This window comes from Marmota flaviventris, chromosome 6 (assembly GCF_047511675.1).
Source record: "Marmota flaviventris isolate mMarFla1 chromosome 6, mMarFla1.hap1, whole genome shotgun sequence".
Lineage (NCBI taxonomy): Eukaryota > Metazoa > Chordata > Mammalia > Rodentia > Sciuridae > Marmota > Marmota flaviventris.
Window position 1 is genome coordinate 34,726,301 of NC_092503.1, and position 15,326 is coordinate 34,741,626.

Consider the following 15,326-nt stretch of genomic DNA (forward strand, 5'->3'; position numbering starts at 1 on the left):
AATAAAATAAATTCTACACACCAAGACACTTATCTAGAGAGAGTTAATCAACAATAGGGAAAAAAGGTTGCATTTCTAAGGCTTACTATGATAATCAGTGTGTTTTGATATACATATGAGTAGACTTTAAAAAAAAAAAACAATTCTTTCAATTTAGCACATTTGGGGTAGTTCTCAGTTTGAATTCGAGGAAAAATACTGTTTACGTAAGCCTTATAGCAAGCATTTATTAGTTATGTCATAGATTTCTTTTTCAATTAAGATTTATACCAGGTAGAAGAAAAAGTAGCTCTCTTACATATCAATTTTGAAAATGAAGTTAAAACAGATAAAGAAAACTTCACTAAGTATCCCATCATGGAACACTCTAAAAAATACCCATTTTCAAATAAACATAACAGTGTTCAAATATCTATAATGTTTTACAAAATATCCTAGAGGTTTCATTAACTTATGCGTTCATTCAGAAAGTTTACATGTAAGTTCAACTATATTAAGAACCAGGGATGTCATGGCCCATTAAAGTCTTCTATACAAACCTTATCCTTGCAGCATGAGAGAAATGCCCAACTTGACTTGACTAACCAGTTCTGGCATTAAAGTACACTAGGAATCTGATTTCTTCTTTCTTTAAAAAATGCTAAATAATACTCACTCTCATTATTGGTCAGTTAAAGGAGAGGAACAAGAAACATGCAAACATATGGACTTACTTTGTTTCCCAAATATGGAGCTGGAGCACTCCAGTAGTAGCTGTCTGGCAGGACTCTCCGGGCCTCCACATTACTGATGCTGATCTGCTGAGGAGACACCAAGTTGTCCTGCTGGGGAGACACTTGAATTCGGCCAGAGATGTCTGTCAGATACCAGCCACTCATGTCTTGTATCTTAGAAAAAACAATCATCAATAATTATAAACAACTATCCATCACCACCTTCTCTGTCACATTCCTTATAGTGTCCATGTTTAGAAATTAGAAAACCAAACTATTAACACTTAGAAGAACATGAGACTCATGAATGTCACTAACTAACACACTCATATATAAGCTCCCATTGTTTATTTTTCCATGATGTTTCCAGGAGTTTTGATAACAATGTATAATACTCAGTTTTTATTGATGTTATACTTTAAAAAGTTCCAAGCACTGTAAAAACAGAAATTCATTCAAAGTTACATGATGATTAAAACAGTATATAATTCATCAAATAATCCGAGTTTGAATTTCATATTTTTCATTCTATTAATAATTTCTTGTTGCTTAAGGAAATATAACATTTCAAAAGAATTACATACATATTTGTAAAGCAGAGGAAGAAAAGAACGAAAACATGCAAGTACCTGAAAGGTGGCTTTACATTCAGTATTTCTTCCCCTCCCACATTTTAAAATTTCTGTGTAGGTTTAAGGGCATACAAATCCCCCAGCCAGTTGCTATGACAACATCTCACAATACAGTATTTATTCTTTCCTACAGGGTCTTAGTGCTCTGGAGACCCACATCCTAGATCCCTGCCCAGAAAAGGAAGGAACCTTGCAGGAAAGGGGGTGCGTGATGATTGGCTTTTTCATCGCTCTGCTCCAGTCAGGGTCAGGCATATTGCCACACTTTGAATTTAAACCATCCTACCTGGTTAGGATAAAGCTGAACTGAGGTTTCAGGCTACTCACTACCAGGGATCTATGGGACTAATTTAACCTCCTTGGTGTTGTGATGTGTGGGGAAAAGAATGGTAATGGTGATGACGTGTGGCTAAAATATTTTTTTAATTTCTTCATGTACCGATTATTTGATTATGCTTATCCCAAAGCTGTAGAATCTTTAGTACTTCTGTGGTCAAAAGAAAAACAAAGACAAAGTGAAAACTTATTGGCTAGCTAGACCATAGGTAATAAACTCCTTCCACCTTTTCCCCTTCCAAGGGAACTGAGTTGGATTCAGTGGACCTTGGTTCTAAAGACCCCAAAGCTTGAGTGCCACCAGATGTGCCCCTTGGTTAGTAATGAAGCTTTGATATGTCAGTGGAGACATCAGGAGGGTGGGATGGGGCTCTATAAGGGAAATGAGGAAGTTAGACTGAAGGCCATTTTATATTGATTCTTTGAAGTCAGCTTCAAAAGCAATACATTTGATAATGTCTACACAGATTCAAATTCAGGAATTGGAGGATCATTAGAAACTACTCATAATATTGTAAATTTGACTTAACAGCCATATGGGCAGAAGAATATTTATAGTTGTATTCTGTATTATTTAGCTTATTAAAGCTAAGAGTGTTTGGAAGATAGCTTATCAAAATAGTCTTTGTAAAGCACAACTACAATCTTGTACTACACTGCTCAGAATCCTTCTCTAACTCTCCAAACAAAACACCCCAATGTTTCAGTCCACTCAACTTCCTAAGACCTAGTGTCTCATTCACCCTCAAAGCTTTTCTCTTCTACACTGTATACTAAGTCCAGCTACACAAACTCTCTGAAATTCCCCGAAAGTCCCATTTCCCTCAACTATTCTATAAGGGGATAAATTGATTTCTGCACAGGAAACCATTATGAAGTATTCTGGGCAGTAGAGTTAGGGAGGTAAACATATTTACATTAGAGGAAGAGAATCCTAGTTATGATTAAATAGGTAATAATTTAAAAATCTTCCAATCAACTAAAAATGAAGGTGTTGTTTAAATTTAGTGTATTTTTAAATAATTAAATAGCCCAGGCAGCATCAAATAGCAATTAAAAGCTGGTTTTACTAAGTGTATATATATATATATATATAATATTTACATGAATATAAATATATATATTATATTTATATGAATATAAATATACACAAACACACATATATGTATTTACTATGTATATGATAAAGGAGTTTTTCAACTTCCATACAAAACATGTTGGTAAATGGAAAATGTAATGTTTTATATTACAATCTTATGCTTTCTCTATTACATCATGAACCCTTGGAATTGAATCAACATGAATTCCATTATTATTTCACATACTAATAACAGGCACTGAAAGACTAGACAATTTATTCTAAGAGGTGCCAGTATACAGCATTACAAATAAAACCTTAAAGGCTTTGAGCAAATATACACAAATAGCATTTGTAGAAAATCCCATCACTTTTAAAAAATAACTCTAAATAGAAGCTCATGGTAATAAATTACTTTTTGAAAATATTTGTTACAAAGAAACAACAGCAGCAATAAAGAAGATCCCGGAGTGGCACAAAGAATTAAATAGCAGTCCTTACATTGCCATAGGTCCAGTAGGAACTCTGACATCTGTTTGAAACCCCTGAACAGAAACACTCATCACAGCCTTTCCTGTTATCCTCTTGCAAATTGAAGAAGCCAGATTTGCAGCGACTACAATCTCCTCCTTCAACATTCTCCTGCAAATAGAGAGGTGTGTTAGCAACAGAAATACCCCTCAAGATGAGGAATTATACCTCTGCTTGTCTCAGGAAAATATTAACTGTATATTTATTTTACTTACAAACTTATTTAAAGTATAATATTATTTTAAAAATCAGATCATAAGCTGCTCGTGAAGTTATATCCATTCAAATCCCATGGAGGGGGCAGAGATTATTGGATGCTAATCTTCATGTTTGTTAAGTTATTGAGCAAATGTTATGATAAAATGCAAGAATATGTTAGCCTGACTAAAATGGTGAGATTCAGGTTCACGGCTCTGTTCTATGGAGCAACTTCCATTTTACTGAACAACTTTGCACATGATATATGATAAAATTAAACATGTTAAACTTTTACCTGGATGCATAATAGAACACTGATATTATACAAATTGTAAAATACTTTTAATACAACAGACTAAAATGCATGCCTTTCAGCACTAAAAAGCGCTAATTTGACAGGAAGAGGAACTGGGCCAAATAATCTGGAATGTTTTCCTGATCAGACTAACTGCAAAAGGAAGAAAATTTTCCCTGGTTAATTTTTTACATTGTTGGCTTTGACACATTGGTCCAGCCAGTTAGTGATATAAGGATATTATGGGAAAAATTCGTTCTTGTTGCTGACTGCTCTCCAGATTGGTTTCATTAATTCTACTCCTAGCGCACTGAACGTTATTTCTTGATAGGTGAGCCTCAAATGAGGTCTCATGCCAGTGAAAGTTGGCTGTATAATGAAAAACTGGGAAGAGTGTAATATCTCCATTTAAGAGATGGTTAATCTTGGCTAATTCTTCTAAATAAAAGTTCCCTGCTTTCCAGAAAATAGATTTTCAATATTACTTAAAGGTGAATTTATTCTGCATTTCCCCTCTTCTTAAATTCCCTTTACACCTCAATTTTGAAGCTTTCCTTTTTCCTTGGAGAACTAACTTCTCTCTCAACTGTGTTCAGATGGCCTTTTGTACACTGCCTTAAGATAACCACAAAAAAATGCAGTTTTCCTGGATGTGTACCATAATCTATTCAGAGGTAGAAACCCTATTTACTTGTGCTTATTGTGGTAGAGCAAATTGGGAACTTTAGCAGTTTAAGATTTGACAGACTGGTTCTGCACGCTGACACACAGCAACTCTGCTTATGGACATTTAATCATAAAGGCTTGCAGTGGTTACAGGTACCTATAAAAGATAACTACAGTAGTAGAAGCAGGAAGCAAAGCAATGGGGACAGAATAATTTTTATGCTTAGTTCAGTAAAATTCCCTAAGCTGTATGAGCAAAGAGTCACACGGTGTTGACTAGCTTGTATCCACATAAAGGAGTGTAGAATGAAACCTTCAATAGAATTGCACCCACTCCCTTGCTTTGATGTACCAAACACTTGCTTATGTTTAAAAATAAGAGTCCCACTGTGCTCAGGGCTCAGACTTTGAGAATTATTCCTTTGAACCATAGTGCCATTAATAAAGTGTTGCTTCCAGATCTTGGTGTCCTGACCTTTATTTTCCAGCACACTTCAATCCCAGAAAATAAGAAATCCTGGTTCAACATTGAATGCAGACGTCATAATTTTTTTGTCAAGTGGTGGTGATTTCTACATACAAAAAAGTGCTCTGAACATAATAGATGATAAAAAAGATAGTTTTAAATAAGTCAAGATTGGGAAGAAGACAAGTATGTTAAAATCTGAAAATTTGTAAGGTAATATAGAAAAAAATGGCATAAATGTAAGGAGGGATTTGGAAGAGCTTCTCCTTATATCCAGAACTTGTTTAAAATTAACTTTTTGGCTCTGCATTTCTAAGGTCCATTGACATCAACCACTTCTGCATCACTGGAAGCCTCAACAAGGGGGTGTTTCTCCTCTTGTTTCATGTGTTAAACTGTAGAATCTGATATGCACACCAAATGAAGCAATGCATTAACATTCTTGCAAGTTTTAATTTTTTAAGGTAGATTTCAGATATTTTGAGATGATTTCAGAGAAAGTAATAAAACTTATTTCAGACCTAACGGGACACATAAGTCCAGACAGCGCTGAAGTTGAGGGCATCTTCAAAGGATTACACAGGCAGAAGGATGAAACATAGCTATAATTATAGTTCTGCTTCTCCTGTTGAGGACACAGGCCAGGTGTTCTGAACACTGTGTTCTTCTGTGCTTGCTCTAATCCACTTTTCATTTACTCTCATTTGAAAGCAAATCATACCACTTTTCTGAGACTCAGAGTGAGTTCAACAATTAGAAAATTTTAGACATTAGTTGCATTTTCTTTAGCTTCATTTTAGCCTAGTAACATGATTCTGAAAATATGATTAAATAATTGCATATTCAATTCAATTTGATAACCTGAAGCAACACATTAGGGAAGAAATTCGAAGTACCATAAATATGAGCGAGTCAAGGTCTCTGTCTTTAAAAACCAGCATCTACTTAGGTAACAAGATAGACTCACAATCAACTCTAATGCAAGGTGGAATGTGGTCACTGCATCTTAGAAGTGAACTAAATTATAGGTGTACCATAAGGAAGCACTAATTTCTGCTGCAAGCTTTAGGAGGTTTTACAGCAGGAGTGAAATTTCATGTAAACTTTAAGTCTGGTTTATGAATTCAACTAGTTGGCAGGGATAGAACAAGAGACTCATGTTAGCAAAGATATTGGAAACAAGAATAGCGTAATAGGTAGAAGGTTCATTCATTATTTATTCTTTCAAAACAAATACATCGAATAACTTCAATATGCTAGGAGCTTCACTTGGTTCTTGCAATCCAGGGTCTCTATCCTCAGTTTATAGATCCTAAAGGCAATCCTAATATACATTGACCTGACATTTCCCCTTAAGAACTAGTAAGTCATTTGTGACTGCTCAGCAGGAGATAAATCAATAGCACTATACTTGAGGGACTTAAGTCAATAGCAGTGAGTAAAATGTCTAAGAGATGTGAGTCATTGAACAACAAAACCTTTCACTTTTTATGGTGCAATAATGGGTTACCTCAACAGGTTTAGGGTACACAAACCCTGCATATAATGATGATTGTTATGTTATGGGAAGATAACCAATAAACCTTCATATGCCTGGGTCCTAGAGTCACAGCAGATACTTTATAAGGAGAATGCCTGGCTTTGGCCGGTTGGAAGCACCAGGGCCATGCCGTACCAGTGTGAACTCTGGAGGTACTGAAGACTGGGTAGTTTAAGATTGGTAATGTGGACCATTATACATTATAACTGAGCCCCTGGTAAAAGTCCAGAACATCAAGACTCAGATGAACTTCCTTAATGAGCAACAATTCCTCTGAGTAGTCACATACTTTTGCATGGAGAACTTAGCCTTCAGTGTGCTTCCATTGAGACAAGATAACTGAGAGTTTGTGCTTGCTTGGTCTCTCCTGAACTCTTCCCTATGCATTTTCTGTCTTTGGCAATTTTAATCTGCAACCTTTCATGTAGTAAACTATAATATGAATATAACAGCTTTCTGAGCCCTGTGAATCCTCTTGACAAATCATTCAAACTGGGGTTGATCTTATGGTCCCTGACACATCATGCTAGTGATGTAGGATATCTACAGCTACAAAAACATGTCTCCAAGTGATGATTTTGCCTTGTTTATTTTGAAAAATCTTTGAAGTGATGTATTTTAGGTCTTCACACTAATCCTACTCTTTCTACACCCAATTCAATTCATTCCCCTCTATGAATGATTGTCATATTTTTACAGCATTTCCAAAAACCTTATATAAGATTTCCTTGCATATTTATTTAATGCCACAATTTAAAAAATCTATACTCCCACTTTTTATTCCTGAGTCTATACCTTATATTTACTTTATAGTGAATAATAGTTTCTGCTAAATTCAATTTTATCTGAGGCCATCTCCATACTTTGAGTTCCTACATAATAAAAATGCAACTTAATTTTTCAATGAGTAGAAAACCTAATTTAGGAGTATATTTATTGTAACAGATAGTCAGGTTTCAGCCAATCACAAACAGCTAAGTTTAAGCCAATTACAGGCTGCCAACTGATCAGTGTTCAAATAAGGCAAATGCCTAGAAGTAACCCAACAAGTTGCTTCTGTACTCTTCTCTCTTCTCTCTCTTCTCTTCTCTTCTCTTCTCTCTCTCCTCTCTCTCTCTCTCTCTCTCTCTCTCTCTCTCTCTCTAATATTTATTGACCACATAAGTGTGCAGAGTTCTCTGAATCTCTTCCAATTTTGAGTACTGCCTGATTCCTGAACCATTCTTGCTCAAAGAAACTAAATTTATTTTGTCAAGATTTTTTTTATGTTTCTAATAAGATTGAGGTAGATTCATTATCCAAAATTGCTAGATTTTGATTTTTCTCAGGCTCTACTGCAAATACTGAAATATAACTAAATAATAAATATAATGTATATATGACCTGCTTATATATCATTCCTCATGGCCTACTTAAAGGGCCATTTGAAGTTGGTAGGAAGATGAAGAACTGGAGAAAATCTTTGAATTCACTAAACATCTTCTTTCTAAACACATATCAACATAGATATCTAGAAAACTAATCTTATTAGGTTCTATTTCCTTTAACAAACTCCCTTGAAAGAGTGTATAGTTGACTGCATATCTAAATAATGTTCTACTTAGTGCTTCACAATTTTTCTTTTAAAAATAAGTCTTTTTTTTAAATGATGATTGCTAGAGAACATTACAGTGCAATAATAAATATTTATACAATAGAGAAGAGCACAATTCAAAGATAGGAGTATAGTGTTTTAAGACATTTGTGTACACCTTCATAGAGGCACCGGTTTCCTACCTCCTCTATAATGTGTTTCACAATCTGTATATAATTAGCATCTTTATGCTATCAGTGTAATCTTAGCAGCCTAGATCCCAATTCTTTCTATTGGTCTTCAGGGGTACTATTGCTTTTTCAAAACTTGTCTGATTTATCAACATTGTCATCTGTGACTCAGTCCCTGATTGCATTCCTGATTCATTCCCTGGAAGTTTCCTCTTGATATGAATGATTCAGGACTGATGTTATGATTTTTAGCTTGAGAGTGAACCATCTGCTTTAAGGGTGAGCTCTTTGGGCAACTGAATTTCTTTTGCTTCCCATATCAATTTATTAATAAACAACTCACACATTATTTTTCTTCTTTGTTTATTCTTTGTATGACTCATTCATTCATCAAATGACAGCTATTCTATGTGGTCTAATAGGTGATATCAGAGGGAAAATAAAATTGCCTTCAAGAGCAAGCAATAGAGCAAAGGAACTAAGAGAAGTGCATAGATAACATTTCACAAGATATGAACTCACTGCTCTGAGAGGGGTTCAGAGAACATCCTGAGACATCACAGTCGTCTATGCCCCTGAAGGAAAAGTGAGGCAGAAAAGCCACAGGGTTGAGCAAAGAAGATGTATCCCAAGATTTTCATGATAAGGTGAGAACAGGCTACTGTAGTACTATCTATTTTGGGGGAGGAGGGGTACCAGGGATTGAACTCAGTGGCACTCCACCACTGAGCCACACCCCCAGCCCTATTTGGTATTTTATTTAGAGACAAGATCTCACTGAACTGCTTAGTGCCTCACTTTTGCTGAGGCTGGCTTTGAACTTGTGATCCTTCTGCCTTAGCCTCCCAAACCCCTGGGATTACAGGAGTGTGCCACCATGCCCAGTTTGCAGCAAAATCTTCATTTACTGGAATGTCCCTAGCAGGAGGATCTATCAAAATCCATTTACTGAAATAAATTAATAAACAAACACAAAGAGTAAAACCACTGTTTTTGTTATTTATTTGCCCTTTATATTATAAGGTTGGCAGAGGCCATGGCTCAGTCCCTGAAGTCCAGGTGGGATCCTAACTATCTGATCAGGAGAGTGAGACGTTATAACTTCTAGTCTGGATGCTTTTTAATCATTATGAGATTTATCCTTCCTTAAACTACTATTCCATCACTTCTTTGTACTGATCAACTTTAAAAAGAGTTATTAACATAATTTAATACATTTAAAAATGTACTTTACTCTTTATTTAAACAAACTAGGCTCGACTCTATTAAACAAGCATTTCCACTGGGCAGCTCCTGTCATTTTGTTTTAATATTTTATCTATTTAGAATTCACTGCTGAGTCTTTCTGATGTACAGATTCAATAACAGTTTTCACATTGAAGCCTACAAAATAGGGTAATTTCCAAATGCTCCATATTTCTACTGTAGAGATTAATATTCCCAATATTCTACTTGTGTTATTTTAGAGCATTATTCTAATTGATTATATTAAAAATTAAATATGAACCAATAATAATAAATTATTTTTCATTGTAAATAATCCAGATAATAAATATTTTTATTCTTATATATTGTGATAATAAAATGCCATTTTAATTGAGACCAGTTTTCTCAGTTTATTCAACCAATTTTTCATTATCATTTCCCTAAGGAAATCTGTTTAGTTATTCTTTTTTTAATAATAATCCCTCATGAAATTTTAATACTATAGATACATTGTATGTACAGATGTATTTTGTGAATATGTTTGCCTTATACATAAAATGAATATATTTTCATCACCCAAGAACCAATTTTCATTCCCTTAAGAGGAAATGGGTGCTTACAGACGTATATCTCAATTGAACATATTTACCAGACTACATAATTAAATATATTATGTCCTATCCTACAAAAAATATTTATAGTGCTTTTCATTTTCTTTTCTTTCTTTTTATTTTTGGTTTTCTTTTCCCCTGGGGGGGGGGGAAGCAGAAGGAGTGGGGGGTGGGCACCTTACTAGCTTTTTTTAGTTTTGATTTCTTTAAGTCAAATTCTGTTGAGCTAACATCAATTTCTTTTTGCCATAGTTTCCTCAGTATAGTGTCTCTCTGGAGAAATAGAGTCACAGTAGTTTCCTGTATTCTGTATCAGGAAGCTGCCTGGTTATAAATGAGGTACAACTTCTGCAGTGCATGCTTATCTGTGGTTGTTAGTCAACTGGGAATTCTATTGACAAAGTTACCAAGAATATCTGCAGTGACATTTAAGGATTGTGTTTGTGTGTGTGTGTGTGTGTGTGTGTGTGTGTGTGTGTGTGATAATTGCTTCAGGAATTTTGCAGTCGTACTTGTTTTTTTGGGGGGTATACAGTCAATTACAGGCTTTCTTCCATTATGGCCTTCATTTTAATGTATCCTAGTATTAAAAGAAGTTAACAAATGGAAGAATAACTGGCTAATTAGCAGTATTTGTTGAGTGTTTACTCTAAACACAGTGATCTGAGCTAGATGACAAATAGTTGGTGGGTTAGGGAATGAAGAAAACAAATGAAAATTAGTTTTTACTTTTCACAAGTTGAGTTTCAATATTACTGAAAAGACTCATAGTCATATAGCATTTAACATAATAAAAATATTTTATTCAGAAACTATTGCAATAGGGGAAGTGAGAGCTAAATATAGAACTGAGCTTCATGCCTGATACAGCAAAGATAAGTGGGGATTTATAGTCAAGGAGCAGAAAGGGTTAGTGGGTGGAAAACTACTGAGAGGAAACATCACAAGTAGGTAGCATTCCTGTTAAATCACCCTAATAGGATTCTTGTTAAAGACAGGTCAAGGTACTCGGATATTAAGAGTAGGGAATTCTCTGTGCACTGATTTAGTAGGATTCTTGGTAAAAGTGAGCTAGGCATGAAAATAAGGCCTAAAGATGACATCTAATAAAAGAGCCCAGAGGGAACTAATTTTTATCGAGGATATTTTTGTCAATGTAAAAAAAAAAGTCATTAATATCTGAACTGTAGCTGCTGTAAGAGACAAATTTCTGAATGCAGTCTTCATGTTAAAAACTTTACGTTTGCAATTTTAGATCCAGGATCAAATATATACATTGAAGGTCCTTTGAAGAAATGTCCAAGGTTCAATCTAACATGTTAAATGGTGTGACCATTCTTATACACAAATGAAAAAGAGGAGGGAAATTCAAAACCAATAAAAAAGTTAACACGCCATAAACATCCTATTAGGGAAGGATAATTAAAACTTATCTGTACTTGTGAAAAGGAATATAAACAACAACCAAAAAAAGTAATCCAGTAGGCATTTATGGTTATACTTTATGTTTGTACAGAACTTCAATGTTATAGTTACATCTGTAGAGAGTTATAGAGGAAAGATTCAGTATCATCATTTTGTAGACTATGAAATGGAACTGACTGTCAAACTTCACAATTTTTTAAAGATTTCTACTTTCTCATATAGAGTTGTTATGTTACCTTCTTGTTTTGTAATGATGGAGAAATTATATATGACCCCTGTCATCCCCAGAGGTAAGACAGACATAAAATAGGATTGCAAATTGTGAAAAGATCATAAAGGGGGACAGTGTAAAAGTGATTGTGGCAGCAGAATGATTTCTATTGATGTACCTGGGAGAGCTTTTCAAGTAAAGGTAAAGCTGAGCCTTGAAATGCACGTGACTAAGCAAAGGAAGGGGAGAGCTGAGATTTCCCAAGCAGTCTGAATAAAGCTTGTAAGATTGCAAAGTTACAAAAGGATTGATGACCCAAAGAATTTGAGCAAGGCTGGAAGACAATGATTGAGGCTCAAGAACATCCTAGAGGAGTAAGTCAAGGCCAGATCACACAGTCCTGTGGGCTAAGAAGGACTTAATGGAAAGTACAATAAAAAACCAAAGCAAAACAAGATGAAAATAACGTTTGATTTCTAGTATTTTACTAAGTCTTTAATAAAAACAAAAGCCAATGTTCCTACATAGATCAAGGTCAGCTTATATTATTTATCACATTCTGCAATCCAACTGACTTTGAATAAATAATATAGCACCAAACTAAAACAGAGCCAATTTCTAGCAGGTGGTACTTAAAATAAACAAACACCAGAGTCAGAGAGCATTTCTATTCAGTAGATTCAACTGTCTAAGGTGGACTTGTAATTCATAAAGACAGAAATTTCAATCATGTATAATAATGTATAAAAACTTGCAAATAATTTTGTCTCACAATATTTTTGTTTTTATAGTTGGAATATAATGAGGATAATGTTCCTTAATATTATTGTCTAAATAAGAGTACAAGAGAACCCCATATGTGTAAAAGCAACAGTGTGGTTGATATTAGTTGAATTAAGAATTTCATTCAGCTCTTAAATCTAGAATTCTTTTTACCTTTAATTTTAGAAATTTTAAATTAGCAATTATTTTAAAGCATCATAAAATTACTTGTAATATGATATCCATTACCCACCATCTAAAGGTAAACAATCTTTACATTTTTTACATGTTTGCTTCAGATATAGTTTTAAATATAAAGTTGAATCTTACCTAAGTTCTGCTCTGTTTTCTTTCTCTAGAGTGTCCACAAGAATATAGAATTATTTTGTTTTATAACTTTACATAAATGATAACTTTATGGCATTTGTTTTCTTTATCTAAGGTTTCTGAAATTTATCAATGTTTTTACATATAGACTTATTTCATTTACTTTAACTGTTTCTTTTATCAGATTAAATGAACATTCAGTTGTTCATTCTTATCTGTAGGGGACTGATTACAAGATTCCACATGGATTCCAAAAATCTAGTGATGTTCAAACTCCTTACATAAACTCATGAAGCATTTGCATATAACCTATACACAACCTTCCATATATTATAAACCTGTGAATTACTTATAAATCCTAATACAATGTAATGCAATATAAATAGGTGTTATATTGTTTAGGGATAATTGTAAGAAAAAGTCTGTGCATACTCAGTATAATTTTTAAACAATATTTTCAATATACAATTGTTTAAGTCTTAGGATGTAGAAACCTATGGATACAAAGGGTTATATTACAACTTACTTTTGCTATATTACAACTTACTTTTTTACTATATTACAACTTACTTTTGCTATTTTTGGATATTTAGATTTTTTTTCTTTTTGTTATAGCAAATAGGTTTATGTTGAACATCATTTATATACTTATTTAAACATATAGTTAAGAATTTCATTAAGGGTAAATGTTTAAATGTGGAGTCCTGGATGACAGGGTTTTGTCATCTCAAAGATACTAGATAATGCCATATTGTTTTCTTAAATTATGCTAGTAATACACCTTAATATTAGCAATGGTAAACATTTCTATTTCCCCAGATTTTCACTGGTGTTTGGTATTATCAACTATCTCCACATTTAATATTCTAGGTTATATTCTTCAATAATCTTTAAAATTACCTCTATTTTTAAAGCATTTCTAGGTATCCACAAAGCTTTATGTTGCTATTATAACTATTTTTGTTATTATTGTGTGGAAAATGCTGCAGTTTTTTATAGGTTTATTCGTGTATCCTTCAATGTAGTAAAACACGTCTGTGTCTAATACTCTTCTTACTAAAGCACATACATTATTTAGTATTTCTTTCTATGAAGGCAGATTAGTGGTGAATATTCACAAATTACTATATTCACCTCTAATTTTAGTATTTTTCTCTTTTTCTTGCTGGTAATTAGGTTTCTCTATGGGCCTTGCTGGTGGGTTGTTTTGTTTAATTTCTTTAAATTAAGGATGTATGGTTTCTTTGTTGATTACTCTTTTATCCTTTGCTACTCCTTGAATATTGCTTCTTGAATATTATTTCTTGAATATTGTTTCTACTCAATATCATCTGCTCTTTTCTCTGAAAATCCCTGCTAAAGTTAATATTGTTTCTACCCAATATCATCTGCTCTTTTATCTGAAAATCCCTGCTAAAATTAGGTTGAACTTCATCTTTTCTTTTATTCAATTATTTCTTTACCTTCCTGTGCCACTTTGTAGGCAACTTCCTCTAGACTGTATTTCCTACTCTCTATCCAGTAGTACCTAATCTCTTGTTTAAATCACTGCTATAGTTTGGATATAGTGTATCACCCAATAGCTCCTAGGTTAATGCAGGAATGTTCAGAAGTAAAATGATTGGATTGTGAGAGCTGTAATATAATCAGTTTAACCTAATTTGAATGGTCTGACTGGGTGGTACTTTGTAGACAGGTGGGCTGTGTCTGGAAGGGGGTAGATCACTGGGGCCTTCCCTGGAAGGGTTCACCTCCACTGTGGCCTGTTCCCCACTCTGCTCTCTCTCTCTGCTTCCTGGCTGCCAAGAACATCCCAGCATCCCTCCATCACACCCATCTGCCATGATTTCTGCCTCACCTTGGGCCCAGAGCATGGAGTGTCACCCACCATCACCTGACCCTCTGATACCAAAATAAATTTTGAGCCAAAATAAATGTTTTCTTCTCTAAGTTTTTCTTATGGCTATTTTAGTCTGAAAGGCTGACTAAAACATCTATTGACTGATTTTTTATTTCTAATGACTATATATATTTTAAATTTTCTTTTCTAAACCAGGTTATTCTTGTATTTTAACATAGGACCCTACTTTATATAATCTTTTAGTTCTTATTTTTTATTCTTTAATCTTCAGATCATATTTTAATGATGGTACATTTTAACATAGTTTTAGTTTTATGATTTATGAGACAAAAGGTATTACATGTTTTATTATTATATGATTTGTTTCACACTATGCTTTCTAGTTTTTAGTGTATAAATATTCTCATATTCATGGCTACCAATTTCCTTTTGTAGTTATTTTTCTCTTGTGCACTGTGCTGCTCTATGGTGAACTCATTTTTAGTTGTAGTTCTGTTTCTTTTTCCTATGGGAAAACCACTTGCTTGATTTATTGGAGAATTCAGTCATATAAGGGAGAATAAGATTGACTCCATCCCCCTGTGGCAGTCCGGTTTGGAGATAGGCACTAATTTTTCACTACCCACAATCCCAAAGAAAAATTTCCTGTCTAGGTTTGCAGGAAGAGTTTTCTAGACCCCTTTTCAGTTTCAGAGAGCATTGGC

The 15,326-nt window shown here is 34.0% G+C and overlaps 1 protein-coding gene across 1 annotated transcript in view; it reads right to left on the bottom strand.

Moving 5' to 3' along the window:
• Lama2 (laminin subunit alpha 2) overlaps positions 1 to 15,326 on the bottom strand; it is a 571,380-nt gene that overhangs the window by 311,685 nt on the left and 244,369 nt on the right. Inside the window, exons 11-12 of the mRNA XM_071613037.1 lie at positions 3,261 to 3,401; positions 714 to 887 (exon numbers count right to left, since the gene is read on the bottom strand). Coding sequence (XP_071469138.1) covers positions 714 to 887; positions 3,261 to 3,401 — 315 coding nt within the window. The remainder of the gene's footprint in view (positions 1 to 713; positions 888 to 3,260; positions 3,402 to 15,326) is intronic.